The sequence below is a fragment of the Nylanderia fulva genome, unplaced genomic scaffold, assembly GCF_048542155.1.
Source record: "Nylanderia fulva isolate GAGA-0341 unplaced genomic scaffold, ASM4854215v1 Scaffold34, whole genome shotgun sequence".
Lineage (NCBI taxonomy): Eukaryota > Metazoa > Arthropoda > Insecta > Hymenoptera > Formicidae > Nylanderia > Nylanderia fulva.
In genome coordinates this window covers 2,003,010-2,015,790 of record NW_028190411.1, presented here as the reverse complement: position 1 = coordinate 2,015,790, position 12,781 = coordinate 2,003,010, and the positions used below count along the sequence as shown (strand labels likewise).

General features: G+C 33.5%; 1 protein-coding gene across 2 annotated transcripts in view; it reads right to left on the bottom strand.

Annotated features, from left to right (window-relative positions):
* LOC114937477 (uncharacterized) overlaps window positions 1–12,781 on the bottom strand; it is a 98,503-nt gene that overhangs the window by 63,598 nt on the left and 22,124 nt on the right. For both annotated transcript variants that reach the window (XM_029310936.2, XM_085485128.1), the window contains exons 5-8: window positions 10,139–10,220; window positions 4,924–5,009; window positions 3,938–4,091; window positions 2,086–2,270 (exon numbers count right to left, since the gene is read on the bottom strand). In XM_029310936.2, the coding sequence (XP_029166769.1) occupies window positions 2,086–2,270; window positions 3,938–4,091; window positions 4,924–5,009; window positions 10,139–10,220 (507 nt within the window). The remainder of the gene's footprint in view (window positions 1–2,085; window positions 2,271–3,937; window positions 4,092–4,923; window positions 5,010–10,138; window positions 10,221–12,781) is intronic.

Sequence of the window (12,781 nt, the reverse complement as noted above, 5' to 3'; positions counted from 1 at the left end):
GTCATTTTACCGTCTAATGACGTCATTCGACATTGAAATAACGTATGCTTGCTACCTGGAGTGCATCTAGAAGAGACGATTTCCGGAAACGTCAGGTTTGAACCCAAGTAGCAAACTGACGTCATTAAACGTCAAAATGACATCGTTTTGACGTCTATTACGTCATTCGACGTCAAAATGACGTATACTCGCCATTAGGAAAACAATACATTCTTTGTACGAGAAGAATCGCGTTAATTGCGAGACTGTAACGCGAAAAATTGCGCGAAACGTGGAGAATCTTACGCGCGGGTATATATATATACGAGTACCACACAAGAGGTGCCCAGCTCCGCACTCGTGCCGAGTCGTCGCACTTCAAGTCTCCTCTCTCTCTCTCTCTCTCTCTCTCTCTCTCTCTCTCTCTCTCGCTTCCGTACACGAGATCCTTATATATATGCCATGCATCCCTCTCGTGTCATGTTAGAACCGCGCGAAGGAGGAGAGACAGCGAGAGGCTGCGCGGCAAGAAAAGAGGGAAGGAGGAAGAAGGCGAAATTCACAGCGAAAGAAGAAAAGAGAGAGAAAGGGAGAAAAAAAGGTAAAGAGAGAGAGAGAGAGAGATCAGGCCTCTGTCGAGGCGCTGCATACCGAGGACTGGAAAACGCATTGTTTAGGCTGCACTCACACCGGTTCAGGATGGGTGTGTCGCGAGCGTGAAATACCGACGAAGTGACTTGAACTCTCTCTTTCTCTCTCTCCGGAGGGAAGAAGTCGAGAGTGCGGAGCCTTCGACCTGGTGCTCGAAATCCGTATTTGATCGGCTGACGATTATTCGAAGATGCACTCTTCGCGAATCGAATTTCGCTCTGAAATTGCGGACTCGGGTGTCCCGATGCATTTCAGATTCCTCGTTGCGAGGAATCAAGAAGCCGAGATAACATCGTATAATCGCGTCGAGTTTAATCGGACTCGTGTGACTTTTTTTTACGAACTCAAGCTTATCGAATAATAATTTTTCCTTTTCTCTCTCTCTCTCTCTCTTTTTTTTTAATAAAATTAGAATCCATTATTAAAATTGAAGTCGGGGACTTTGAAAAATCTTCGACAATTATAATGGAGTTATCTTTTTCAAAAAGCTCATTAGTGAATAAAAATCCGATGCATATCGTATCATTAAAGCTGACAGATAATAAATTCCATAAAAGAAATTTCACATAATGACTTTTAATGCACGAGTATCGCATCCCAAGTAGCAAACTGACGTCATTAAACGTCAAAATGACGTATGCTTGTTACTTGGGATGTTACTGGCAACAAAAGAATATATAATAAATGATGGGCGCAATTGCCAGGATATATTGTAAAATAAAAAAAATATATGTCTTCGTAATCCCTTGCTAGAAGAAACTCTCTCGCCTCTCTCTTCGGTTTTATAAAAGATCCACGACTAAGTACGAGTTCATGGCGACATCCAGCGGGCATCGGTTGAATTTATACTTTCTATCTAAGGTAAAGCAGAACGCGCGGAATTATAGATTTTAAAGTGATCTAAATAATTGTCTCATTAGTCACTTGCCGCACAAGTGTGCGCTCTTGTAGGACAGATAAAAATATATATTATAATCGCGAAAACTCGCGATTAAAATTCAAATATTCAAACTAGCTGTTGAAAAGTGCTAATCAAATCTCGCAAGACAGAGACTCGCTTAATCACCTCGTTACGAGTTCTCAGAACAGAATCAGCCCTCATAATTAGCGACTGAATAAACGATAAACGATAACAATTAACGAGCGAGAGACAGAGAGAATCGAATCAACAAAAAACAACTTTGATATATCGAGTTACAAGGGTAAACCTGTGAAGAAAATAATTGTTCACCGCGCTTTTGATGGACATATATATATATATATATATAAGTGTCTGGTAGAAACAAATTTATATTCGCACAGGGAGAACTCGAATTCCGAGTTGCTTAATGCAAGAAGGACGGCGCTTACAATAGGGCGAAAAGCGCCATCGATCGAGGAGCGATTTGAAGAGGAGGCGTAAGAGCAGCTCTCTTAAAACGCTCTCGCGCACTTACGGTCCAACGTGCTTCTTACCTGCAAATTGGTTCGTCTCGCTCGTCCGGTGGATTCAGGAAATTGCCGTCGTTCACCGCCGAAGACGTCGATCCTCGCGGCGACCTCGGGCCGCCCTCCGGTTCGCCGATCAGCACTTCTGTCCGACCATTTTGGAAAGGGCTGCTCGAGCGACGTTCGCCGATCCTTCCGCCCTGCACCGGTTGCTGCAAACAATTTTATTTTATTTTATTTTATTTTATTTTCTTTCTTTTTAAGTGACACCCAAGATAAGTCGGAACTTATCGCACTTTATCGTTCTCTCGAGTCATCGATTTGGAATTTTTTGACAGCACAGAATTCCTTCTTAACGACGTTAGATTAGGTGTCTTATTTAGGTGTGTGTGTGTGTGTGTGTGTGTGTCAAATATTTCTGTTAATTATTTTTAGAGATTTTTCTTAATGACAAGCTTGATACTGCGATGTATACTGAAAAACAAATTTGTTAACTTGATTAAACCTTTGAACTAAATATTATTTTGTTAATTGGACATAGAAAAATATTTGAATAAAATTAAATCAAAAGACTCGCAAGATGAATAGATCCAAAATTAAAATAAGAGTATATGCTATAATCATTTCTCCAATTAAAAAGTGAGAGACTGAAACGGTAATAAAATCGAACTAAATAAAAACGATAGTCAAATTATTAATTATAAATACAGACGCAATAAAAAATAATCAAATAATAAAAAGTATACATACATGAATGAGAGTGACGGTTATATTATAATTCGTGCTTATTGTCAAATGATCGATATAGATGTGATTGGAATATAAGCCAACAATGAAACTGATTGTGAGAGATATCTAGCGAGGGTTATAAAAGAATCGATACTGACAATGAGACAGATTTAAATTAAATATATTATTTAATATATTATACATTATAATATAATATATAATATATTAAATAATATATATTTTATAATACATTGTATAATATATTAAATAATATATATTATAATATATTATATATTATAATATAGGATATAATATATTAAATTATAATATAATATAATATATTATAAATATAATATATTAAATATATATATATATATATATATATGTATATATATATTAAATCTAACAAAATATATATTTGACTTAAATGCTAATATGTGTTCAATTAATAAGATAGTAATTTAGTAGAAAGGTTTAGTCAAGTTAACAATTTGTTTCAGTGTATCAATAAATAAACAGAGTTGCTTAATGATAAGCTCGGATTTAATTTAATTTGATAGAAATAGTTGAAAAAAGTGATACCGCGATTGTAGTCCGACCGTTAATTCGAAGAAACATTCCGTGAAACGTAAATAACAGTAGTCTTGTGTGAGTCAAGGCTCACATTAACATGCTTAACGTTGGCAATTAAGCACGATAAACTACCAATGGCGATTTACTATTCCGGGAAACTGTTTAATAATTACTTAAGAAATCTACAACGGATGTTAGTTATGTAAGCGATGTGCGATCGGTGCCAGCGGAATGTAGCGATAAAAAAATGTCTGTGAAAGCTACTATAGTTATAACTATATGTAGACAGCGACAGCTTAGTATTGCACAATGTAAGAAATATGCAATCCACGTATATGTATATACAATAAATCGAATATGCTTCTGCTTATTTATATATATTTGCTGAAAAATCTAATAAAATATTCGCTATAAATTTCCGTAAAGTGAAATATTTCATCATTTCATGTTATATACTCGTATAATGGAATAAAAAATGTGAGGAGTAACACCTCCGAGGATACATTTTTCCGAATATAATTTCGCTCGCATTTGTGAGCTTGAGGAGGAGTTGCATAAGAGATGGCATGTTACTAACCAAGAGATTCGCCTCTTCGTAGCTATGCTGCTTTTCCAAAGCGTCCTTTCGTTCCTGCGAGACGTGTTCCACTCGAATGTCAGCCTCTCTCGCTAATCCCTTGGGAATCGTACCGTTGCTAAGCTTCGTGGAGAATGCATTCGTGCCCAATTCCCTGAAAAACAATTAAGACGAGGGATCGAATTAATTCATAAGTTCCCCTAATAAGAGATCCAGAATACAGCGAAAGCGTCTTCCGCCTTTCCCTCGTCGTTTCGCGCGTAAAATAAAAACGGCTCGACATTGTGAAGGGATATCAATCGCGACAATCGCGCAATTTGTCATATCCGGCCTGCGACATATATCGCGCCTTCTACAGCTGCCGTTTCTGCATATTTTCCCCGCTTTTGCAGCAGCCATTGGTGATTTATTATGCCTCGACGGGAACGTCTCGGGGGATATTAAGCCTTCGGAAATTAATTAGAAATATCTCTGACAAACAAGGCACTATACTACGTATACTTCACACAAATTATTTTTTTTTTAATTAACAGAGACATTTTTGGACCCCTCGAATTTTTATCATCCCCGCAGATTCGAGAATGAAAAATCGCACCTATAAGTTTGCTCGACACGATGGAAATAATAAAATATTATTTCGAAAAAAATTAAACAAAAATACAATATAATAAAATATGAAGAATGAATAGTATATTGTGTATCAAGTGCGGTGGCCGATCGCACGCCGCCATCTTGCGGCGGCACGGTGCGGGAATAACCGTGTTCAAAGTCATTGTCCACGGCTAAAGCCGTGGGCAATGACTTTGAACGCGGCTCAGCCGTAGGCAATGGCTTTGAATGCGGCTTATTCACTCATCGCGTCGCCGCTAGATGGCGGCGTGAGAAATCGGCCGCTTTCCGCACAGAAAACACGCACACAAAGTGCCACTTTGCCTGCACGTGTAATACAAAAAATAATATATTAAAAAAACGGATAGAAAACTTACTTGTCTGCCAAAGTGACCGTAATTTGGCCATTCGACACGTCTTTCGCAGCGGAATCCTCGCTCGTGGACGCTACCGCGTCATTTATCTGAAACATTCGTCAAGCATACAACAAATTAGCAGCTAGATTTGATTTGAAAAGCATTATTTCATTGATCGATTGCCAACAGACTTTATCCCGATAATACTAAATCCGCAGTTTATCTCCTGTGAAATTTTCCGCGAAAAAGTTACATCAGCGACGAATAATAAATGCCATCCCGTGATTGCATTTTGTATTCAGCCGCACAATGATTAAAAATTTAATCAAATGTATAGATGTGTGCCGCGATCACGTGACGGTAATATACAGCGTAAAGCATTCAATTTAGCTTTATGAAAAAAAATGACAGAATAGCGCTTGGTCTCGTTTTTCGTATGTCGCTTCCGTATTTCTAGGAAAAAAAATACAATCTCCGCATTTATTTCCACCTTCAATGCGTAACTATCTATTTAATTCGCGACACGTCGAGCGCGTTTTATGTTAAGAGGGGAATCAATTTTAATATAAAATATTAGTATTCGTCATAAACGCAATCATAAAAAGAGAAGAGACGATCGTGGACGTGTCGCATTACATAAAACTCAGAAAACCGGTCAGCAATGTTTAGCGATAAACAGACGGCAAACGTGGATATCGGGCCAATGTCACGACGATATCGTCACGAAAGAGGAATGCTAACAGCTCTTTTCTCGTAACATTTTTTCCTCACACATATGCATATATAGGTACAGTATATATAATTGTTTCTATCTTTAGAAGCATTTCTTTTAATTTAAACATTTTTTACATTTATATACAGATATATATTTATAAGTATATGCACTCTTTTTTCATATTATATATATATGTGTGTGCGTGTGTGTGTGTGTATAAATATATAATAAATAAATATATAGTATATACAATATATGATATATAATATATAATATATATAATAAAATATATAATATATAAATATATATAATATAAATATATACATATACATATATATATATATATTAATATATAAAAAATGTTTTAAAAATAAAGTAGTTTAAAATGTGTCAGAGAGGAAGAGACACAAAATAAATAATTTCTCCCTTTCCTCGCCATTTTTTCCTCTCTCAATTGAATAATAAATATTGCTATCGATCGCATCTTACATTATTATTGTACCACTGAAATTTTTCATCCGCTTTTTATTTGTATAGGTCGTCGAAAGCATTTGCTATTAGGACAAATCTTCATGTATATTTCGAAGAGATAGATTCACGCAGACATAAAAGTGTTTGATTAAAACTCGCTTACTATTAAAAACTCATCAGTATCTGAATGTCTTGAGCGTCTCCTCCATCGCATCCTAATACCATCGTCGGGAAAGGGGAAAAAAAATTGACGAGGTGGAATGGCCGGACAATTTCCCGAATGATATCGTCGTCGCATTAAACCCGGGGTCCCGTTATCTCTCGTGCCTTTCATTTAACTAAATTATCGCGCTAATATGAAAAAAGGAGCACGATATACCGTCGTGTCGGTTGCTGTCGATGCAGCAATAAAAGCGCTGCAAACGATAGGTACACGAATCAAGAAAACTCATTAACGACCCCGTCACACATCGTGTGTATATGTTACGACATATCCTTCGTGCGGTTTCTTCGATGCATACATTTCGCGTTGTGCGTGCCTGCTATATTATAGATTTTAAGCCCGCATGCCGTATCGCGATCACGCGCGAAACAATCCCGCATACTACCCTAAAATATCTCGATCGGAACGCAGTTAATAACGAACAATGCGCGGAATTTTTCTCAGGTCTCTTTGTACGGTAACAATATCCCCTCTTTCCGTCCAAAATAAAAAAAAGTATATTTATTATAATAATTATAAATATAATACTATATAATATAATAATAAGAATAATATAATAATATAATATAATATAATATATAATACAATATAATATATAAATAACATATACTATATATAATATATAATTATAATATAATAATAAATATAATAAATAATATACATACTAATCTAATATATATAATTAGATAATCTAATATAATATAATAGAATAATATCTAATAATATAATATAAATAATATATATATACATATATAATAAAATTATAATAATTATTTATATTAATATTGATATAAATAAATTTATATTAATATTAATTATATTTAAAAAATTATAATATTTGTAGATACAAGGTCTTACTATTCATTTACAAAGATATGCGAATATATTGAGGAGAAGGAAAATTCTTTTCCATATTTATAAAGCGCGCGTAAGGAATTTTAAAGAATTTTACGCGTTCGTAGCGCATCGGAAACGCGAATTCATAAATAATATGGACTTCCGTTCCCGTTGAAAATTCCGAGATATACCGTCGAGTAAAGCGTGACAGCGACATTTCGCCGTTTGATTATCAATTCGACGTGGATCGATGCATCGGGTATCGATATATGCACATGTGTGTGCATGCAGATTGTTATTTTTTTCCGCTTTTTTTCCCCTTTTTCTTTACAGAATACGCGTCATCGGCGACCTCATAAAATTCATAATTGCGTAATCGCGAAACCCGGGGAATTCGGACGCGCGAAGCAACCGAGAAACGAGCACATGCGTATACATACGTACATACATACATACATACATTACGTATAAGCTCCGGCGTAAACAAGGCCGCGCATAATCGCGCCGTGTTCCCGCTCACTCTCCGCCGCGCTCATTTACTTTGCATTCCGCATTTCATAAGCATCAGCCTCCGCGCGTATGTACGTATATATATATATAGTAACGATCTCGCTCGCGGCCCGATCGATTCATTTGCACGCAGCCGCGACGCGGCGGGATTCGCGCTTTTAGCATGTCGGATTGAATCTAGCCGCGCGGCGGCGCGAGCGGAATAAGAATCGGGGCCCCGGATGACGGAAGCGCCGAGAGAATGCGACGTGTCCGTCTCGTGTCGCTCTTTTAACGTTTCTATTCGCGGATTGTATTAGTGTGTACACCGAGAATTTTCTCTTTGAATTTTTACCGAAAACCATGCGGATACAATATATTTTTTATAAGAATTTTTCTTTAATTAATAATGGAATAATTGGAAACGTATAAAAAATACAAAAAATAATATAAATATTTATATACAAAATATAAAATAAACTGTTTCTCTAATTAATATTTTTACCGCAATAAAAAATATTAATATCTACTGCGCAATAAGATATAAAATATGTTCGAATAATATGTTAAATTTTACTATGTACATATTAATGTTTTCTATTGTGGTAAATATTAATCAGAAAATTGTCTCATAAAATTCTTTCAATACCATATTGTTTCACAATTACATGATTTTCCTAAAATTTAACAATGGTAATTATTTTTTAATAATATATAGATATAATGAATTGCCAGGTGATTCAAGAATGTCGATTCGTCGACTGAAAAATATATCTACACGGAGAGAATTTTCTCTTAGAATTTATCCTGAAAATTATGGTAGTATAATATATTTTTTATAAGAATTTATCTCTAATTAAAATTTTTACCGCAAAAAAATATATCTATCACAATGACATATTAAATATGTTCGATTAATTTTACTAGTAAAATTTACTATGTAAATATGTAAATACTTTTTAAACATTAAGTAGAGAAACTCTTATAAAAATTCTTCCAATACTATATTATTTTGTTAGATTTAATATGTTATATTTAATTTAAATATTTTTATATTCATTCAGTTTGGTTAACAAAATAATATTTAATTGAAAGGTTTAGTTAAGTTAATAAATTTTTTTTACAATGTATCTATACACGGAAAAAATATTACCATTGTTAAATTTTACATATTACATTGCCACTTTAAGAAAAATTTTTTTTAAGGTAGGTCATCGTCTCTTTATCTCGATATCTCGAAAGTTTTAAAACGTTTAAAAGAATGAATAAGATAGTTTCTCGTATAGTTTCTGTTATCTTTAAAGTTCTCTTTTTAATCTTTTACTTTTACAATCTCGTTAAAAATAATGACATTTAAAAAATGCTTTTTTTTTAATTTCTTATATTTAAAATATTTAGCAAACACGAAAAAAAATATTAATTGCCATAGTTAAATTTTAGATATCCCCATATATTATACCCCTACATTACGTCTGAAATTTAATTACCACGCCTAAAATTTAATCATGGTAACTAATATTTCTAACAATTAGCTACATAATAGAAAATTCCCCAATTAATTAAATTATAGTTATTTATTAAATGTAATATAGAGGTACTTAAAATTTATCCACGGTAGGAAATATTTTTTTCCATACACACAACATTTGCTTCGCCAAATATTTTAAATGCAAGAAATTAAAAAAAAGTATATCTTATATGTCATTATTTTTAACGAGATTGTTGAAAGTAATAAAATTAAAGAAGAGAGAATTTTTAAAGCGCCAGATGTGAGGGAAACCATCTTACTCCATTCTTCTAAACGTTTTAAAAACTTTAATAATCGAGATATTGCAAAAAGACGATGATCCGTGTTTAAGAATCGATAGAGAGGATCGCGAAAAATCACGTTTGCTTAAGGGAATTTTTTTCCTGTTTTATCGACAAAAAGTGAAGTTAGATAAACTATTTATTGGCTATACGGATATAAATCTATTTATTGGCTATACGGATTGTTTTTTACTTGAAATTAGATCAAGCCGGATTTGATATTGGATAAAAAAATATAAGTAAATGTTTAGATATCAATTTCATGTGTACACGAAAATGTAGGATGAGTTATTCTCGTTTACTAGGCCTTCAAATTGATATCTAAGCATTCATTATCCAATAAATATATTTCTTTATCCAACGCCAAATCCGGCCTGGTCTAATTTCAAGTAAAAACCAATCCGTATAGCCAATAAATAGATTTATAGTTTATCTAACCTCACATTTTGTCGATAAAACAGGAAAAAACAGCAGACTTCTCAAGAACATTTAGAATCCCCTTAAAGCAGAGATCTTTCTGACGTAAAAAGTAACTTTCCTTCACCTTCTTGGGCGCGGTGAGCAAAAGAGAGAGGAATATAAGGCAGAGATAGGTGTACAAAGATCGTATCTCGTCTCCGGAGCTATCGAATCGCTCGAACACGATATTAACAGGCAATTCAGCTAATTACGTGTCTCACGCTCTCACGTACCTGCTGATGTAAAATCGCCTGGATATCGCGAGGCTGGATCTTCTTCAGCGCCGTCAGTTTCTGCAGCCTCTCTCGCGCGCTCCTGCGAACAGAGAGAAAATGTCCATTTGTAAAAGCCGTGTCGCTTCGCTGCTTATCCTTGCGCGAAGGCGAACGAGATACTAGAATGGAGGAGAAGTGAGTCACGAGGAGACAGAAGGCAATCCTTATCGCTGTGTTTTCTATATTTCGCTTCTTTCTCGCGTGCTCTCGGAAAACGCATGCAAATGCAACTGCGTCTGTGAGACGCTGTTGCGGAAATCTAACTTGCAACGGCGAAAAGATAGGCCGAGAGGATTATTCGTTGCCACTAAAAAGATTCTTTCTCGAAAAATAATGGTCCAAGTAATCGAGGACAATTTAATGGGCGCAAGTTTTTTTCTCGAATAAAATACACGCGCACTCTGGGAAAAAAATTATTAAATTAATTAATATATGTATTTCCTTGGAGAAGGATTTTCTTATTATGTCAAATAAATATTTTTCACGCCAAATCAATATTATTAGTTTCAAATAATTATTTATTGGCAATATATTGAAATAAATACTTATTCTCGAAGTCAATAAATTTTTTTTCGGTGCGCATACATTTAATTTTTCGCGGATAAGATAAATTATATCTTCGAGCGATTAAATTTCGTATCCGGGGAGAGAAAAAAGAGGTATCGAGATAAGTAAGAGCGCAAAATTGATTCTATCGTATTATTGGCATTAACATCGAGGTACCATTAATGTCAGTATTGAAGTATCTGGGTATAAAAGAGAACGAGCGCCGACCAGATCGATATATTCCGAATAGCGAAGAAAAATTAAAAAGAAAAAAGAAAGAGAGAGAGAGAGAGAGAGAGAGAAAAAAGAAAGAGAGACAGAGGGATCTGAAAATACGGAACTCTTTTCTCGAGATTTCGCGATATCTCATCACGAACTGTCATTATCGGACTCGATTGAAACGCATGCTTTCGCGGGATTCTCGTGACATTTAGATGACGCATTCTCGCGTTCGATCAAAAACACATATTCGCCCGCCGCCGGACATAACCGCCTTTTATATGACGTTTAATCGATACACGCGATTCCGCGCCCCGACAGAAATGCATTTACGCTATATAGAAGCGGGCACATTTATTAGAGATTTCCCGCCTCGCACGCGCGTGTTTATATCTAAGCTAAATAACATGCGTGCGTATACATCACTCGAAAAACGGGCGTGTACTTTTTCAACATTTTATGCACTGAAAAAAGATTTAGCAACTTTTGATTAAACCTTTCAATTAAATATTATTTTGTTAATTGAACATATAAAAATATTTAAATTAAATGTAACGTATTAAATCTAACAAAATGTATATTTGATTTTAATACTAATATATTTTTTTCAATATTGTATATATGTAATTCTTGTAACATTTTACACACTTTTTATAATTTTTTAAATTATTTTTTATTATTTAGAATTTTATAAAATTCTTGTAACTATTAAAAGACTATTTTTCTTAATATATTTTAAACATATGTAATTTTTTAAATGCTATGTTAACAATTCTCATATGTTATAGATAAGAAAAACTTATAATGCGTTGAGTTAACGTATAATTTTTTCGTGTGTGTAATATTCCCGAAACGTGTAATTTGCTTGTTTAATACATATTTGTATTAAAATTTGTCTTTTTATTTTTGCACGGTTGTGTAAATTATAGCGTTGTTATAAAATAAAGTGTTTTCAAATTACACACGATGTGTAATTGCAAGTATAAAACATTGCATTTGAAACATGTTTACTGAATTACACAGGAAAAATATTGTGTATTAAAATGAAGTACTTTTTTACACACTTGTTTTTAGAGTGCAGACTTAATATCAGAAAGATGTCAATGATTTTTACATTCGTACCATTACAGGGTGTCTAATCAAATTTTGTAAAAAAATTCCCTGAGAATTCCCTGATTTTCCAGGGATTTTTGTAAAATTTCAGGAAAAATAAGAAAATGTCTAAAGATGCTGGTTTTTAAAGGTTTCGTATATACACTTTCTAACGTTTTCCGTTTGTACGATTGCAAAGACTACAGTTTTTCTATCATTTAACATTGATTTATTAATGGTAAAAGTAATTTGAGCAATATGTAACAAAATGCAATATACACGAAGCGAATTTTCTCTTAAGATTTATCCTAAAAATCATGGTAATCGTGGGATAATATGGTATATTGGAAGAATTTTGTAAGAGTCTCTGATTAAATATTTACCACAATAAAAAATATTAATATGTACACATAGTAAAATTAATCAAATATATCACATATTTTATATTTTATTATGGTATGTATTAATATTTTTATTGTGTGTGATAAATATTAATCAGAGAAATTCTTATAAGATTCTTCCAATAATTATCCCACGATTATCATAATTTTCAGGATAAATACTAAGAGAAAATTTTGTCTCCCTCTCTCATCTGTGTATTATTTTATCTAAACGTTAAAGATATTAAAATAAAAATATAAAACAAAAATAATTTATTATCTTCTTAAGAAGTACCAATTTATATAAACCTTATTAAAGTAAAATAAAACCTTATAAAATTGAACAATTTTTTATAAAAATTGC